Consider the following 17,763-nt stretch of genomic DNA (forward strand, 5'->3'; position numbering starts at 1 on the left):
GGCCCGACTCCGCCCACAGGGCACAGTTGTGTGCGTGGAGAAACTCGCCGAACCCCGCCTGAGCGTCAACACGCAGGCGCGGGGGCGCGTGCCCTCTGCTGCCAGCTTTGATTGGCTGCCACGGGTAAGGGCACCGCCCAATGGTAGGTGTGGATAGTGAGGGGTCCCGCACGCCTGGAGCAGAGAGGGTCTGTGTCAAGAGCGGCGGGGGCTGCAGGAGGCGAGAGAGACGGGTGAGGGCGCCGCGGGGCGGGCGGGGGAAGAGAGCACTGGGCGTACGGAGGGGGCGGAGGGAGAACGAAGGGGACACTGAGGGACGAAGAGCCTTGGGGCCTGCGCTAGGGCGGGAGCGGCGCGGAGTGGAAGGAGAGCGCTCCTTCCTATGTGCCCTAGAGCATTGATTAAGCTTCTGCGGCGTGCAGGACCCTACCCTTGAGCCCGCCGCCCCCAGCCCTTACAGGGTACTCTCGTGCTACGGAGTTGAGAAGTGCGCGGTCGGTGAAATGGGATGTGTAGCGGAAAAGTTGAACTTCCAGGCCCCTGGTGGGTTCTTTCCTGGAAGGACTTACTGATCTATGGTATAAAAAGCCCCTGTCTCTCCCTACCGATAGTACACAGTCCCATAATTGGGAAGGGAGGAATGTGGGCGAAAAGTCCGAATTTTAGATTACTCGAGGCAGCCTTCTGGAAGAACATGTACTGGGTGCCTACTTTGTGTAAGCCTTACCCCAGGCCTTGGGCCTCGCCCCATGGGAGTTCTCTGGAGTGTGGGGCTGTAAACAAGGAAGAACTGAACTCTTGGGCTCCGATACCTTATTGGGTGGCCGTTGTGTGCAGGGCCCAGGCGACTCGTATATTAGTGAGGGAGTTGGGATTTGTAGTTAAGAAAAAGTAACTCCTGGGCCTTTAGTGAATCATTTATTCGAGGAACATTTATTGGATATCAGCTGAAAACAGAGTCATGTGCTAGGCTGTGTTATTGTGGAAATTCACGGTCTAATAGGAAAGTTGGCCTGGTGGAAGAATGGGCACAGGGAGAGTTAAGCTCTCATGGCCTCACTTCCTGGAGGGAGCATTATTCATTCACAGAATATCTACTGAGTACCTGTTGTGGGCTAATCATTGTTCTTGGTGCTGGAACCACATCAGTGATGAAGAGACTAACATCCCTCCGGGAGCTTAATATGAGCAACTTTGCATGCCTGGGTGTAAGCTGAGTTCCACCAGCCCTCTGGCACTAACAGATGAGTTAAAGACTGAGAGAGTGGAGATTGGATTCAGAAAATTAGCAGGGGGTGGGAGGGCAGTCATTTGCTAAAGTGCCTCTGAGCCCCTGCTGTGTAAAGAGGCCTGGGTTGAGCCCACGCATGTAGAAGGGGAGACAGGGCACATAGGCGGAGGTTCAGAAGTTAAAAATCCCTGGCCCAGGTCCGTGGTTTTGTTGGTGACATCAGCCCCTACCGTGAATGAGACCTGCCCTGCCTGCATGCTCAGTCTGGAGAGGAGCACAGACCGCAACCCGGACTCATGATAGTTGCTATGATAGAGGTGGCACAGGTTACCATAGGAACCCAAAGGAGGAAGGAGTGGATGGACATCACCCTGAGAATGTAGAGATGTTATCAGAAACGGCTTCACAAAGGAAATGCTGGGCAGGAGTTTGCTGGACAAGAAGAGGAGAGAACTCTCTTGGCAGAAGGAATGGCAACAGCAAAGACTTAGGACTCAAAAACAGCATCTCTGGCGAACCCCAAGTCATGGTTCTGTCTAACCTTTCTCAAGTACCAGGGTGTTTGTGGTCAGTACTACTTTTACCCCGTTTCACAGGTGACAAAACAGTCTCAGAGGAAGTAAGTGGTGGAACGCAGATTCAAGCCAAGGGCGGTCCGGTCCAGAAGCCTGCGCTCTCAAACACTGCTGCATGTCTGTGTGTGCGTACAGTAGGAGGAACGGGGCTGAACAGTGAGGAAACTGTACAGGCAGACGTTGAGAGGCATAGAGAGAGGTGTCCTTAGAAAGGGTGCAACTGGCCCTGCGGGTAAGGAGGGAGGGTGATGTCTGAGGCCAGACTGAAAGAGGCTGTCTCTCTCACAGATGCCCGGCACCCTGGGGCAGGGGTCGGCTACAGAACCACAGGTTCATTGAAGACGGAGGCGTGAGCACTGGATGCAGGCTTGCCGATTGACAGAGGCTGGTGAGCGACAGGATGGGCAAGGAAGCTCTTGAGACATCCCTGCTTCTCTCAGGTTCTCGATGTTTCACCAGCTTCCCCTTTTTTCTCCAGGCACTACTCTCCCTCCCCACCATGGCAGAGGTGGCGGCTGAGGTGGCCGAGGCGGCCGAGATGCCAACACAGATGTCACCAGGGGCGATGGAGACGTCAACACCGATGTTAGGAGAGATGACGGAGATGTCAACAGAGGTGACCGAGATGACACCTGGGGAGGCCCTCGCCTCCTCCCTTTTCTTCCAGCACCACCAGTTCATGTGCTCTGAGTGCGGCAGCCTCTACAACACGCTGGAGGAAGTTCTCTCTCACCAGGAGCGGCATGTGCCTGCTGTCACAGAGGAGGAGGCGCTGGTCACCCAGGATGCTGGCCTGGAGCCAGAGCTCATGGCGGGCACCGAGGATGGGCCTTTCCAGTGTGGGGAGTGCAGCCAGCTCATCCTGTCCCCTGGTGAGCTCCTGGCCCACCAGGATGCCCACCTCCGGGAGTCTGCGAGCCAGATCCAGTACCAGTGTGGGGACTGCCAGGAGCTCTTCCCCTCTCCTGAGCTGTGGGTGGCTCATCGCAAGGCCAGGCACCTTTCTGCTGCGGCGGCCGAACCACCGGTGCTGCCCCCTCTGCCTCCCCCGGCACCGGCACCTCCCCTCCCTGCTCCACCCGAAGTGAAGATGGAGCCCTACGAGTGTCCCGAGTGTTCCACCCTCTGTGCCACTCCCGAGGAGTTCTTGGAGCATCAGGGCACCCACTTTGACTCCCTCGAGAAAGAAGAGCGCAATGGGCTCGAGGAGGAGGAGGAGGAGGAGGAGGAGGAAGACGATGAAGAGACGGAGGAGGAGGAGGAGGTGGTGGCAGAGGTTGGTGATGACGCCACGGGAGGCGACAGGGCCACAGCCGGCCGGGCCAGGGGCTGTGAGGACTGTCCCCCCCGCTGGACGTCAGCCGAGGCACGCCGGCGACACCGGCGGGCATCCCGCGGCCCGGCATCGGCAGCCCACCCCTTCCACTGCGACCAGTGCCAGCGCAGCTTCAGTTCGGCGAACCGGCTGCTGGCTCATGGGCGGGCGCACGTCGGCGGCACGCACGAGTGTACGACCTGCTCCAAGGTCTTCAAGAAAGCGGCGTCGCTCGAGCAGCACCTGCGGCTGCACCGCGGCGAAGCCCGCTACCTCTGTGTGGACTGCGGCCGCGGCTTTGGCACGGAGCTCACGTTGGTGGCTCACCGGCGGGCACACACCGCCAACCCCTTACATCGCTGCCGCTGCGGCAAGACGTTCAGCAACATGACCAAGTTTCTCTACCACCGGCGCACCCACGCGGGCAAGAGCGGGGCACCCCCCGCGCTGGCGGCCGCCTCCCCGGCTCCGGCCGAGCCCTCGCCGCCGCCGCCACCGCCGCCGCCCCCCGCCCCGCCCGCCCAGCTGCCCTGCCCACAGTGCTCCAAGTCCTTCGCCTCGGCTTCCCGGCTCTCCCGGCACCGGCGCGCGGTCCACGGGCCCCCCGAGCGGCGTCACCGCTGTGGCGTGTGCGGCAAGGGCTTCAAGAAGCTGGTCCACGTGCGCAACCACCTGCGGACACACACGGGCGAGCGGCCCTTCCAGTGCCACTCGTGTGGCAAGACCTTTGCTTCTCTGGCCAACCTCAGCCGCCACCAGCTGACCCACACGGGTGCGCGTCCCTACCAGTGCCTGGACTGTGGCAAGCGCTTCACGCAGAGCTCCAACCTGCAGCAGCACCGGAGGCTGCACCTGCGGCCCGTGGCCTTCGCCCGCGCACCCCGCCTCCCCATCACCGGTCTGTACAACAAGAGCCCCTACTACTGCGGGACCTGCGGCCGCTGGTTCCACGCCCTGGCAGGCCTGCGACTGCACCAGCGTGTCCACGCCCGAGCCCGGACCCTGACCCTGCAGCCGCCCCGATCGCCACCTCCTGCCCCGCCCCCGCCCCCTGAGCCTCAGCAGACTATCATGTGTACGGAGCTGGGGGAGACCATTGCCATCATCGAGACGTCCCAGCCTCTGGCACTTGAGGACACGCTGCAGCTGTGCCAGGCCGCCCTGGGGGCCGGGGAGGCGAGCGGGCTGCTGCAGTTGGACGCGGCCTTCGTGTGACGCAGCCGAAGAGCAGCAATAAAAGAGTTTGGTGGCAACAACAATCGTGGGCACCTCCGGGAGAGAGGGGACCACCCCCTGGCAAGCCACTCTGGCACCTGATTGGGTGCCAGGATCCACCCTGGCCTCTTACCCACTGACTCCTCACAACGGCCCTGCCGGGTGTGTCTTGTCACTTTTCTCCGCCTCAGGGTAAACTGAAGCCCTGAGACGGGACGTGATCTGTCCCGGGTCCCCCCGGTGCGTTGCAGAGTAGCATTTGCCGAGGCTCTTTGCTCTGCACCTGTCACCCTGGTGCCCAGCAACGTCAGGTAACCTTTCCTGAGCCCCGACCACGTGCCAGACCTGTGCTGGGCACTGTTGCATACCTCTGCGGTTTCTCGCTTGTCCCCAAGACTGTCACCTTCCCTGGACCCTGGGCATACAGGACTTGGCTCTGCCTGGTGGAGAGAGAGGTACTGGACTTCTCTGGGCTTCCTTAAGCTCACTTTTGACAATACGGAAGGAAATCTCTAGGTACCCACATACTCAGCTGCAGGCTGGGTGATGCTGGAACCCCGGGAATGACTCAGACCCAGACCCAGGCTCTACCCCAGAAGGTGCTCAGTGGCAGTGGAGTTCACACAAGTACAGATGGCCTTGCTCTCTGAGTGTGTGTCATTGATTCATTCAGCCTGGGAGTCCACGGGCCTCCCTCCCACATGCCGGGCCATGCCGGGGGCCAGAGAGGAGTCAGCCGCCTGCCCTGCCCCTGGGGAGCAGGCAGATCTCAGTCCTGGGATCCTCAGGACGGTGCTGGGGATGCACAGGGACGGTGGGATCCCAGAGCAGGGAACAAACCCCTTGGAGGAGGTAGTCCTTGTGGAAAACTTAGGAATCCACCAGTGAGAGAGGAAGAGAACGTAACAGGCAGGCGACACTGCAGAGAGGGTGAGTTCTTGGTGTACTTGGAGACCGTCCAGTTACTCACAGCCACAATGACAGCACACATGACCGCCTAGCCGTGGCAGGCACCGCAGCTCACACTGCACATGGATTGTGACCCGGCGGGCCCGTGTGGTGATCTCAGCATTAGCCCTGCTGTACAGATGAGAAAACAGGGACAGGCACTCGCCCAAGGTCTCACACTAGGCAGCAGTGTCGCTGAGATTTGAATCCAGGTGGTGCCTTCAGCCCACATCTGTAACCAGTACCGTTGAGCGAGTGCGACGTTTGAAACCGGTGCAGGGGTAGGGATGTTCAGGGGATTTGCTACATCTGGAGGAGAGGTAAGCCAGTGTCACCGAGCAGTTGGGGTTTGGTGAGGCCTTGAAAGATCGGAGGCCTTAGGAACAAGAAGGGATCCCCAACCTTTTTGAAGTCTACCTAGAGTGGCAGTCCTTCCCTCCCTCAACAGGAATAGATGATTTATGGCCGGTTCCTGGGGCAGGCTCCCACCAGGCCTCTACAGACCAAAGTGCTCAGGTGGGGAGGCCTGGACCTGGGAAGGCTGTGAAAGTCAGACTAAGTTGGGGTAGTGGGGACGGTCAAAAGTGGGCCTTGGGGCTCCCCGGCATCAAGGTGGGGCAGGGGGTTGGCTGAAGATGGTCTAAGGGGAAAGGATGGGGCCAGACCAGGGCCGAGGCCATGGGAGTGGGAGGAGGGTGAGGCACATCCTCACTGACCTCACGGCTGAACAGATGTGAGCAGTAGGGAGGTAGGGGGGCCCCGGGAGTGCCCCTTGCCCAGACCAGCCCTTCTGTCCTGCTGTGGTCTCCTTGCTAGATGCATTTATCTTACAAACAAGGTGATATCCAGAGGGTCTTGAGCAGGAAAGGCCAAGGATTGTTCTGAAGAGTTTACAGGTGCCCGTGGGGCTGGCCCAAACAAACTGGAGAGTTCAGGTGCCACAGGAACAGTCCCTGAACTCTTTGGGACATGTTCAAAACCCCTTCCCTTTTGGGGCTCAGTCGGTAGAGCACGCAACTCTTGATCTCAGGGTCGTAAGTTCAAGCTCCCCGGTGGGCGTAGAGATTACACAGTAACCAAGAAAAAAAACTTCCTTTTTTCTTCACAAGTGAAGTCCAGTGGAGGATGTATCAGTTGCTCCTCCTTCCACTTTTGAGGCCTCCTGCCCTCACATATCATTGGCACCACATGGAGGAGTGGCCATTTCCCTCTGCCTGTGGCCCCACCATGTTTTCATGGAAGGGGAGGAGGGAAAGAAACCAAGTTCTCTGTGCCAACCTTCCCAGGCTTGTCGCTTCCCAGCATCCCTAGGTATGGGCCGGCTATGTGCCCTCTTTAAAACAGAAACGAAAGCTTGGAGATCTGTTAGGGCTTGAGGACAGCTACTCTGCCCCTGTCTGTGCCCACTAAGGGTCTACATCTAGGCTGTTTTGGCCTGAGTGACCCCTCATCATTCAGTGTCCCTGTGAAACAGCATGTAGCTTAGGCTATGAGAGAGCCATTTGTTCAAAGTCTCGACTCCGCCACTTCCACTGTGTGGCCTTGACCTCTGATCCCATTCTCTCAACTGTCGCCTGGGGATGACAGTGCCTGCTTCCCTCCAGATCAGTGCTGGGTCCATGAGGCAGGCTCCCACCAGGCCTCTGCAGTGGATAAGCCAGACTCAGTTTGTCACATGTGCAGAGGGGAGCTGAGGCACAGGAAAGCTGGGCCTGTGAGGCAGGGCCGGGACTCAAGCCTCCAACAGCCCAGCGCGGTGGGTTCACTCAGCCCTGTTCCCCTGCCTGAGAGGTCCTGTCCCAGAACAGCCCCTCAGGCATCACCCTCACCTCTGTGGAAACAAGGCAGCCAGACAGGAAGCAGGTTTTCATGCCAATAATTTATTGAACGGAGGTCTGTACACAGGCAAACCTTACTGTGGAAACTAAGACATCAGGAGCTCCCCCACCCACCCACCCCCAGCCCTCCAGGGTTGGGAGAGGAGGGAGGAGACCTTAGGGGCAGAGGACAGGAGGAGGGACAGCTGTAGAAGGGGGACGGGCCAGGTTGGACGGTGTGAATCGACGTTTTCTTTAAGAAAAAAATTATAACAATCTATTTACACCCGAGGGGGAAGGAGGAGCAGGGAAGGGAGGAGGAGTAGACGGGATGGTCTGGTTCTATTTACAAGGGACACAGGAGGGGAAGGGGGTTGGAGGAGTGTAGGCCTGGGAGGAGGGGAGGGGGCCGAGGGGGGCAGGAGGTCCTCATGCCTCCAACCCCCTGTCCTTCCTTCTCTTCCCTCCCCACAACCAGTTAAAATCCTCTTAAAAAGCCCACCATAGGGTGAGGCTGGTGAGGGAGGGACTGGAGGTAGGGACAGGGACTCATTTACCTCTGCCCTCTAGTCTAGGGGCCCAGCCAGGTCAGGAGCTTGATGGGCTATGGTCCCCCTTCCCAGCCCCACTGGAGGCTCCCAGATGGAAGGGTAGTTGGTGGGGCCCTCAGGAAGAGTTAGTGAGGGGAGCTGTGGCGTCGGTCGACTGCCATTCCGAGCCAGTCTGAGCCTCACTTAAAGCTGAGGGAGAGGAAGAAGCAGACAGTTACCCTTTGCCTTGCAGACCTCCATCCCTCCAAGAGCAGGAACTCGGTGGGGGATGCTACATCAGAAACAGATAGCTGCCACTTTGGGTCCAGGGTTGCATGCTCAAATGCCAAAGGGCCAGGTTGGTCATGGACGGACTCCAGACAACCGGGCCCCACATAAAAGAGGGCAGCTGGAACTTGGCCCCAGCTGACAGCACCGCCCCGAGGAAAGGCAGGCCCGCACTGCCCAGTCGGATTTTCTTCCCCAAGAGAGACAGGAAATCTGAATTTGTACATGCAGTGGCCTCAATTTTTAAACGTGAACAACAAATTTAACTTTTTGTTTGGGTGTGCAAGCCAAACGTTTGTCTTTGGCTTTCCAGTTAGCGCTGAAACACAGATACAGATGATAATAGCCTACAAAGGTGACCATCAAGGCGTATACGATCGAGGTGTCAACGGTTTCCACACGTGTGCAGGAAACTCTGGGGCTGTGGGAACAGGCCCGCCTCCCAGGCTGAGAAAGGCTTTCATCTGCCACCCCTGACTTACCTTGTGAGGGTGGAGTGAGGGTGGCAGTGCCCGCTGGGGACCTCAAGTGAGGAGGGAGGAGAATGGCGTTGAGAGACGGTTGGATGGAGAGTTCTAGGGACAGGAATGGACATGCCCAGTCAGGGGCAGGGCACTGGGAGACAGGGTCAGGGTTAGAAGGGGGCACCAGGTAGGGACCCAGCTCCTGGCAAGGGTGTAGCCACTGAACGCTTTAGGTGAAAAACCAGAGGGAGCCTCGCACAGGTGATCGCAGGGCATGGGTTAAGCAGGGTCAAGTCTCCTGTCTTGGAGGCATCTCCTGAGCCCCCAGGCCCTTCCTGTAGCCCACCCTCAGCGCCCCACTCCTGTCTGTAACACCAAGCACTCCTCCACATTCTCTGCCTGCCCCTCCGGTTCCCCAGATCCCAGGCTGTGCCCTCACCGCCAGGACTGAAATTGAAGAGGGGGGGAAGCGGGCGGTTGTTGGGAAGCTGGGTTCCGTGACATCGCAGTTCGTCAAAGAAGCTGTGGGCGCAGGCTTCCAGAGGGGACAGCCTTGAGGACGGCGTGTACTCCAGCAGGCTAGAGCAGAGCGCGATGGCCTCCGGCGGCGTTCGAGATTTGAACACCTTAGGGGGAGGGGACAGAAGTCACCAGGGTGAAATGCCCCAGCACTGGGTTAGCCAGCATCGTGCTGCTACGGGGCCTGCAGCAAACGTGACTAAGTCCCGCACACCCACTTTCTAACTGAGGCACCACCACTGAGGGGCAGTCACCTTCTTTCGGGTGAGCAGCTCCCCCAGGTCCCATCACTGGACGGGCCCCGCTGGGAGCCTGTTTCCCCACCAGAAAAATGGCACTGTCGAACTTACCGTCGATCCTCACCTTCTCGAGTATGGGAGATGCCATAAAATTGGAAATGGGATGAGTTACTAACCCACTCCCAAGCCCTGACTCTATAGCCAGGTCCCCAGGCCAGCTGGCCTCCAAAGGGGACCTCAGCCATGCTGCCTGAGCCCCTAGCCCTTCCCCACCTTTGTCCAGGGGTGAGCTTTAATCTGGGGAAACTTGAACTCCGTGTAGTTGGGGTTCATCTCTCGGATCTGTTCCCGGGTTGGTGTTCCCAGCACCTGCAGAGAAAAAAGGAGGGGTCTGAGCCAAAGCCCCTCTCCCTTAGCCACCCCCCCCCACACACACTGTGCCGTGCCCTCACCTTGATGATCTCCACCAGCTGGTCTACCCCACTGTCCCCGGGGAAGATGGGCTGGCCCAGGAGGAGCTCAGCCAGCACGCAGCCAGCTGACCACACATCTGAAGGGGGAATGGGGGAGGGTCAGGGCTCCTCCACCCATCTCCTCACAGTGCTTCGATCCCCCCCACAGTCACCCCAAGGGTGCCAGGAGCCCATTTTCTCAGCCATGAGAAGCAGCACCCTGCTCAAGGTCCTACGGTTTAGGAACGCCGGAGCCTGATGTTGAACCTCCAGGTCTGACTGACTGTGCTGCACTCTCCAATCTAAGTGTTTCCAGCCTTAATTGCCTCTCTCCCCTCGGTGACCCCAGTAAGCCCCTTCTCTACCTCTGGCCTCCGGATGGCCCAACATACCTAGAACAGGCATCTGTGTTCTTCGGGCCTCGGGAAGATAAAGCCTTAATTTCCAGGCCTAGCCTTTATCCTGCCCACAGGAACAGCAGCAACCTGGGAGTCTGGCCCCCCTCCCTGGTCTGTACTTGACCCCCAAGGCACAAGTTCACACCTAAGGACCATTCAGTTTCTCCACACTGCTGATGAATGTTCTCTCCAAACCCTTTCATGCCCCCGCCTCTTGCCTGGAAGGTAGTGCTGCCATCCCCACCAATGGGGAAAGACACGGGGCCCTGTGAGCAAGTCACACCCTCGCGGTAGAGAGCCACTGATTCCCCCAAGGTCACTGTCAGCCCCTCCCCCCCAAGGCGAGAAAAGAGGGCTGACTGGGAGGCTCCAGAGCCCGCATGGACTCTGGAGTCAGGTCAGCTTTCAAAGCCCAGCCCTGCCCAACCCCAGCAGTGCGAATGCAGGCAGGCGGCCTCCCCGCTCTCAGCCTCAGACTGCTCATCTGTGAACCGAGCATACGGCAGCATCGCCCTCCAAAGTTTGTGAGGACTGGATGAAAGGACACACGTTAAGCTTTTATCGCCGAGCTTGGCAGACAGCACACAGAAAGAACTCAAAAACTGCCATGACTGCCGTTGCCCACCCCCACCCTCCGGGAAGTCTGACCAATGGACGAGGTGTAATCAGTGGCTCCGAAGATCAGCTCCGGGGCCCGGTAGTAGCGAGAGCAGATGTAGGAGACGTTGGGCTCCCCCCGGACCAACTGCTTTGCGCTGTGGGAAGAGATGGGTGGGAGTAAACACAAGGCCAGGGTTGGGGTCCCTCCTAGCCCCTTCGGCCACCCAGTGCACCCCAGGTCAGACCCACCTGCCAAAATCGCAGAGCTTGAGGACAGCAGTGTCAGGGTCCACCAGCAGGTTCTGGGGCTTGATGTCGCGGTGACACACGCCCTGGGAGTGGATGTAAGCCAAGCTCCGGAAGAGCTGGTACATATACACCTGGGACAGGCAAGGGACAGCACAACTGTGGCCTAGGGCTGCCCACGGAACTTGCCAGCGCTCCACCCTCTTGGCCTCAAGAGCCCTCCCAAGCACCTCTCCAGTTGACTCATAAACTCTTCCACTGCCCCTGGGTCCTCAAACCTTACTCTGCACCAGGCCCACTTAGAAGGCTTGTTAAAACAGGGACCTCTGGGGCCCCCTCCCAGTTTCTGATTCAGTAAGTTCGGGATGGGGCATTTGCGACAGACCCCCTCAGGGCTGGCACTGCCCCGCACCTTGAGAATACTGCCTCAGTCACACACCTCAGCAAAAGCCTGATAAACACACACACACACACACACACACACACACACACACACACACACACACAAGGAAGGCCTTGCGGGAGCCAGTCACTCAGCTCCAAAACCACTGGCTATAGGAAGGGCTTGGCTTCCTTCAGCTGCCAGTCAAAACCACCCACGGGCTCGCCTCCCTCCAGCTGGATTTTCCTGCCACTCTCCCTCCCACTGGCTAGAACGTAAGTGCCAAGAGAGCAGGGATCTTTGTGTGTTCATCGCTGCTGTGTCCCCCAGGACTCAGGCCAGTGCCCAGCACATAGCAACTGCTCAGGCCGGCTTCCTGGGCCCCCCTCCTCCATTCCCACTGCCCTTGGCTAGAGATGCCGCTTCCTCACCCTGCACCTAATGATCTCCCAGAAGCATTCCTTGATCCTTCTCACCCCCAAAGCAGGCAGGGCCGGGGGCCTCCTGTGTCCAGAATTCCCTGTGTTCCTTCTACTATGGCAGTTGCTAGTAGTTTTATAGTTCTTTGTAACGACAGCTGTCTACTCCACTAAACTGAGAGCTCTTCAGGAACAAAGCCTGGGTCTCAGTCAGTTAGGTCTCTGGAACTGCATTGGGTTCAGCACACAGGTAGCCACAGTAGGGATTCACCAAACCAGAGGACTCCCCTCCTGGGAGGCGCAGTCCCCCAGCACCAACCCCTGATAGAGCTCTGTAGCTCACCGAGGCCCAGCGTTCTTAAAGCTAGCAGGAGGATCTTCAGCCAACCTGAACCCATCCACCTCCTCCCAGTGCAGAAGGCTGCTCCGGGGGTGCCTGGGTGGCTCAGTCGGTTAAGCGTCTGACTTCGGCTCAGGTCATGATCTCACAGTTCGTGGGTTCAAGCCCCGCGTCAGGCTCTGTGCTGACAGTTCAGAGCCTGAGCCTACTTCGGATTCTGTGTCTCCCTCTCTCTCTGCCCCTCCCTGGCTCACACTCTGTCTCTCTCTCTCTCTCTCTCTCAAAAATACATAAACATTAAAAAAATAATTAAAAAATAAAAAAATTTAAAAAAAAGAAAGCTGCTCCGGCCTCTGTTCTCCACATCAACCCTAGGCTCATTCATTCATTCATTCATTCACCCATTCATTCAAACACCTCCTGAAAGAGACTAACACCCGGGGCACAGCACCAGGCCCTGGGGAATGAATCCAGGTTCTGTGGACAGCAACCTTCCTCCAACCCTGCCTCCTTCCCACTCCCCTCTGCCAAGGCTTTGCAGTCCAGGACTCTGACTTCAGCATCTCTCCCTTCACATTTTCGGTCCCCACCCCGATTCTAACTCCACCAACAATACTGGTGCCACTGGGCTCCCAGGGTGGACCCGAGCAGGTACCGTGCAGTCTTCCCCAGACCCCAGTCAGCCTGCCTCCCTGATTCGGTCAGGCCTCAGGTTGGCTTGCCCTGCATTTGGCAAGCTCTGTCTATGGTGGTTATGGAGTCAAGGACAGGGAACACACAGCCTGCAGAGACCAACATAAAGTTGGGAGGAAGAAGGAACCCACAGAAGGCAGGAGGATCCAGAGCCCCTGGCTTTGTAGGCCTGGGTCCCAGCAGCCTGCCCGCCTGCCCACCTTGACATAGATGATAGGGATGGTCAACTTGGCCTTGGTGAAATGGCGGGCCACCCGGTACACTGTCTCGGGCACATATTCCAGCACCAGATTTAGATAAAGCTCGTCTTTCTGCAGAGAGCAAAGGAGAGGTGTGAGGCACTGTGAGGAAAGAGCGGGGGGGGGGGGGGGGGGGAGGCTTGTGGGGGATAACGGGGGAAGGACTGGCAGTCACGAGAAAGGCAGGCAGGAACACGGGTGGAGTCAAGGTGGAAGACTCCCCCGCATGGGCAAGGCCTCACCTTCTCCCCACTGGAGTAGAAAAAGTATCTCAGCCTCACAATATTGCAGTGGTCCAGCTTACGCATAATCTGCAGCTCTCGGTTCTTGGGAGCAAAAGGAAAGTGCCTCAGACAATGGCCGACTCTCCCCGCCTCCCCTCCCTGGCACCCCTCACCACAGCCCTGCTCCTCTACTCCTGCCAACAGAGCCAGGTGGCTACTCCTTGCGTCCCAGCTCCAGGACCCCTCTAGCACAGACCCTAATTCCTTACCACTACCCATTTCCCTCCCCCACAAGCTGAAGGCCTATGGACTACACCCAACCTACAGATCAGCTTTCTTCAGCCCACTGTTCAAAAATTCCCAATGCGTTGCTAACATTTGAAAATCAGGGGTCTCCATGTATGAATCCACTTTTCCTGCTTGTCTTGAAAAATCAGATGATATGGCCACACAAGGCCCGAGTGCCAACAGACAAGTACCGGCCACCCAGTTCACCCTGGTCCCTACTCCTCTCTATTGCCTCCCCTGGAGGCATCTGGGCCCTTGAACCCTGACTTGGATCTTAAGTCCCAGACTCCAGACTTCCATCTTCCAAGAGCCTCAGTCTCTTCCCTATTCTCTGTTCCCCTGAATTCTGGCCTCAGAATTCCCACCCTCAGATCCCTCGCACTTCTGGGACTCAACGCTAATCAAATTCTGGCCCACACCCTGGAGCTCCTCCTGCCCAAGGGTTCTCACTGCCAAGACCCAGTCCCTGACCTGGTTCGCTCCCAGCCTAGGCTCAGTTCGTTTATATCCAGGCCAGCCTGAGCTCCAAAATGCCAGTCCTTGCAACACCAACTGTCCCTCGACTTCTACCTCTTCCATCTCCTTTTGGTTCCCTGGACCTCCACTAGGTTATAGGGCACATCTGTCCCCAGGGGGACAGATGCCCACACCAAGGCACATGGTTTGGTGAGCAGAGTACAGTCTGGATTTCATCCTGCGCTTGCCAAGCACCTGGGTCAGAGCACGACCTTCACAAACACACTCATCACCCTCTACCAGCTTCCTTTCTCCTCTGGGCAGAAGCGTAACTTAGCGGGTAAGGTGGAAGGCTTCGGAATCAGACAAGCCAGAGGCTAGTCTTGCTCTCAAGTCAATTCTCTTATCTGAGTCTCGGTCTTAGAATGAGGATAAGACACCAGTGTCCACCCTCAGAGAACCTTCATGTGAATTAAATAACAACTCGCCTAACAAAGCACTTCACCCAGAGCAAAAGCCCAACATCAGCTCTGGTCTCTCTTGGAACCCACACTCCCATCTTCCACACACTTTTCCACTCCTTTCTCTTCTGGCTCGTGTTCAGATCCCGTGAAAACCCAAATCCAGCACCCTCACTAGGGTGCTCTCACCCATTATGCCTGGTCACACCTCCTTGTCCCCATTTGCCCCAAGCTACCTTGAACCTCTTGTCCTGGAGAACCTTCTTGATGGCCACCAGTTCCCTGGTCTCAGCCAGCCGTGCCTGGTACACGACCCCAAACGAGCCATTGCCAATCACTTTGATGTCTGTGTAAGCCACCTCCTGGGATCGCTCTGGGCCTTGGCCTAGAGTCGCTACCACTGTGGTCACCTTCCCGCTGTCACCTGGGGAACAAAGGGGACACACATCCACTGACCTTCCCCCTCTTGCCACCACCCAATCACAGGGCTGTGGGGAGGGAGGCGAATCTCTATAGGATGCTCACTGGGGGCCTTTGTCTCTTCTCTGTCTTTGAGCAAAGGTGGCTGCTGGATGCCTCTGGGTGCCCTTTCTCCTCTTCCCTTCAGGGAACCCTAAATCCTGCTGCTTCTCTGGGTGGGAAGACACTGACACTTAAACTTCTTGCTGTTCAAGGATTGATAACCCAGAATTTCTACCTCTAGTGAGCAGCAAATCACTGGTCCCGCTTGGTCTGAGGGCATCCTCATACTCTCAGATGATGACTGTATCCACTCTGAGCTTCCTGCCTGCTGGCCCCACTCCTGCCTGGGAAAAGCCTGACCTAACCTCTCCCACTTACCAGAGCAGTGACCCCGAGGCACTTCTACTTTAGGAAAGCACTAGCCTTTCTCACAGCTTGAGGGACAGTGACCACTAAGTCCTCCTTGCTAGAGCTGATAACCACCACTATTTTTTAGTGGCAGAAAGGACTCCTCCAGGTATGAGTGACAAGGTCATGACTTTCACAATAAGCCCTTCCCCAACTACTCTGGAGTTAGAAAAGGCGCTGACCTGGCCTCCTCATCTGTGTGGTCCAGAGTTCCAGACCCCTTCCTGTATTTGGGTGGTCCCCAATGGACAAGTACTAAGTCTTGAGACTGATGAACCTGGCCTCCATTAACAAGGGGCCATCCCAGCTTCAGTCCTTTGAAGGAAAGCTGTAATTTCCAATTCCATTCTCTGAACAGCAGCAAAGTTTTGTGGCATTCTTAATAGTGACCTCTTTTCTTTGGTGAACTTTTCATCAATTTCCCAAAGAAAAGGGGTCACTGATGAACCAAATTTGTTTTGAGGGGCACTGACACCTTCTTTTGGAGGAAGATGATCCTATGTGGCTATTCTTCCAGACACCATACCTCAGAACAATGATAAGGGTAGAACCTTAGATCCATATTCAATGGGGAACTGTGACCCTCCCTGACACTGTTCCATTTTTTGTGGAAGGAGACTTACCGAGCAAGTTTTTTTTGTTCTGTTTTGTTTTTAAGTAAATTCTACCCCCAACGTGGGGCTCGAATCCATGACACCAAGAACAAGAGTCGCATACTCTACAAACTGAACCAGCCAGGCACCCCAAGCCAAGTTTTTGGAAGAACAGTGCCTATGGACTTGTTTGGCAGGGTATACTGATTCCCAGTCTGTCCTCATTTCTAAGAAGCACCAACTATTAATTTCCACCATTGGGGGTACAGTTCTATCTGTTATGGACAAATGATGGTAACAGGTCTTGCATTTTAAAAGGAAAGACTGCCTGGGTACCAGTTTGGGAAGCCCTGGCCCTATCCTTCCGGGGACACAGTAACCTCAAATCCATTCCTATGTGATATTCACTCCAAACCCCCATCGTCTAAAGGAGAGCAAATTCGATCCCCTTTTTTGGGTGACGGTGATCTTCTTTTTGGGAACAATACCCCTTTAGCCCCATTTGCAAGCGAGGATGACTCCTGATCCTGTTGTCTAATGGATGGCAACATCAGATTCCTGTTTTTAAGGCTCAGGGACCCAACATCTCAGTACTAGAAGAACAGAGACCTGCGACCCCTGTTTCCTTGAGAACCACTAATCTAATCCTAATATCCAGTCCTAAACTCCAATTGATGGTAACCCCTCAAATCCCTTTCTCTGGGAAGGGGAGCGCTCAAATCCCATCTTTGGAAGCACAGGGAGCTGGACCTCCTATCTGGGCATATGGAAGAAGCTGATCGACGTTTGAAGGGCTTCGGGAACCTTGATCTCCACCCTCCACGGACGCCGCTAATACTCACGGCCCAGCTTCACTCCGGGCGGCGGGAAGCTAGTGCCCGCACCGGGGCCGCCGCTGCCTCCTCCGCCGCTGCCGCTGGGGCCACCCCCGGAGCTCGAGGCCCCCACGCCCCCACCCATGGCTCCGACTGACGCCTTCCCACCGCCGCTGCCGCCCGGACCGGAGGCCGAGCCCCCGGGGCCGCCGCCGCCACCACCGCCTCCGCCGCCTGGCTCCGCGAACGAGCTGGTCCGCGCCCGGCCCGAGCCCCCAGGGCCGCCTCCTGAAGGCCCGCCGCCGCTCATGGCGCCGAGCGCAGGCCCAGGCCACGGGGCTCGGGCTGCCCGGGCTGCCCCCGCCGCCGCCGCCGCCGCCGCCTCCCCCGGGCTCTGGCCTCTTCCAGGCCGCGCCGCTCGGGCTCCGGCTCCGGCCCAGCGCCCGCCGCGGGGCACGTCGGGAGATGCAGTCCGCCTGCCCTACGCGCCGCCGTCGCCGCCCTCGGTCCGCACAGACAGCCGCGAGGCACGCCGGGAAATGGAGTCTGCAAAGGCCTTAGAGCCCACCGCGGGGGATGACGGATCGCGCTGCACGTCAGGAAAGAGTCCTGGGCAATAAGTCAGCCAACTGTGTCGACTGCGGACTCTGAAGCACATTGGGAAGCGGAGTCAGAGTCGCACACTCACACACTCACTCCATTGCAGCAACTGTGAGCCCTAAATGTGCTTCAAAAATGTAGTCGCAGCCACTCTTTCAGTGAGCTTTGTAGGCCGATGCACGCCGGGAAATGGAGTCCAGACGCTTATTTAGTCTATTGGCCGTGTATGCCGATCCGTGCCAAGTGCACGGTGGGAAATAGAGTCTGCGCCGGTGCATCCGCAGATACCGGACCGTGAAGCAAGCCGGGAAATGGAGTCGTCGCCACGCCCTCACCGCATTGCAGGTGTAACGCGACTTCCAAAGCACGCCGGGAAATGGAGTCCCAGGTACTACCTAAGCCCCAAGTGGACACTGCAATTATGGAGATAGGCTAGGAAATAAAATAGGTACGGCGTTCCTCTGCATCTCCTACGCTATGCCGCAGTCCCTACCGGGAAATGTAGTCAACACCAAGGCTTCAGAGTAGTTGCTACAGTGAACTTTG

At 57.4% G+C, this 17,763-nt stretch overlaps 2 protein-coding genes across 9 annotated transcripts; one reads left to right on the forward strand and one right to left on the reverse strand.

Annotated features, from left to right (window-relative positions):
• The first annotated feature begins 14 nt into the window (after window positions 1–14).
• On the forward strand, window positions 15–4,986 carry ZNF526 (zinc finger protein 526). Of its 8 annotated transcripts, XM_058708249.1 has the most exons (4): window positions 124–233; window positions 1,828–1,927; window positions 2,095–2,194; window positions 2,285–4,986. In XM_058708249.1, exon 4 carries the CDS (start codon window positions 2,306–2,308, stop codon window positions 4,334–4,336), a length of 2,031 nt encoding a protein of 676 aa, XP_058564232.1. In that variant the 5' UTR covers window positions 124–233; window positions 1,828–1,927; window positions 2,095–2,194; window positions 2,285–2,305; the 3' UTR covers window positions 4,337–4,986. The 8 variants fall into 8 exon arrangements, with proteins under 8 accessions (XP_058564231.1, XP_058564226.1, XP_058564232.1 ...); XM_058708248.1 differs by having other exon boundaries at window positions 15–124; window positions 1,828–2,194; XM_058708247.1 differs by having other exon boundaries at window positions 1,828–2,194.
• Window positions 4,987–7,371: 2,385 nt separating this feature from the next.
• GSK3A (glycogen synthase kinase 3 alpha) lies at window positions 7,372–17,068 on the reverse strand. Its single transcript, XM_058708252.1, has 11 exons — window positions 16,645–17,068; window positions 14,576–14,763; window positions 13,153–13,236; window positions 12,872–12,982; window positions 10,841–10,971; window positions 10,640–10,746; window positions 9,594–9,691; window positions 9,415–9,510; window positions 8,823–9,009; window positions 8,402–8,494; window positions 7,372–7,841 (listed from the first exon to the last, which is right to left on the reverse strand). The coding sequence occupies exons 1-11, from the start codon at window positions 16,925–16,927 to the stop codon at window positions 7,768–7,770; spliced, it is 1,452 nt and encodes a 483-aa protein (XP_058564235.1). The 5' UTR covers window positions 16,928–17,068; the 3' UTR covers window positions 7,372–7,767.
• Window positions 17,069–17,763: the final 695 nt, after the last annotated feature.

The sequence above is a fragment of the Neofelis nebulosa genome, chromosome 17 (genome assembly GCF_028018385.1).
Source record: "Neofelis nebulosa isolate mNeoNeb1 chromosome 17, mNeoNeb1.pri, whole genome shotgun sequence".
In the NCBI taxonomy this organism is placed as follows: Eukaryota; Metazoa; Chordata; class Mammalia; order Carnivora; family Felidae; genus Neofelis; species Neofelis nebulosa.

What these genes read in the sequence shown, in the direction of transcription:
- ZNF526 (XM_058708243.1), top strand. Translation starts at nt 141, where the DNA reads ATGGTAGGTGTGGATAGTGAGGGGTCCCGCACGCCTGGAGCAGAGAGG. An exon ending in GCAGGAGGCGAGAGAGACGG is followed by an intron (nt 234 to 2,284) that starts GTGAGGGCGCCG and finishes TTTTTTCTCCAG; the next exon opens with GCACTACTCTCCCTCCCCAC.
- GSK3A (XM_058708252.1), bottom strand. Translation starts at nt 16,927, where the DNA reads ATGAGCGGCGGCGGGCCTTCAGGAGGCGGCCCTGGGGGCTCGGGCCGG. An exon ending in AGCTGGTGGAGATCATCAAG is followed by an intron (nt 9,511 to 9,593) that starts GTGAGGGCACGG and finishes TTTTCTCTGCAG; the next exon opens with GTGCTGGGAACACCAACCCG. An exon ending in CTTCAATTTCAGTCCTGGCG is followed by an intron (nt 8,495 to 8,822) that starts GTGAGGGCACAG and finishes TCCTGTCCCTAG; the next exon opens with AACTCTCCATCCAACCGTCT.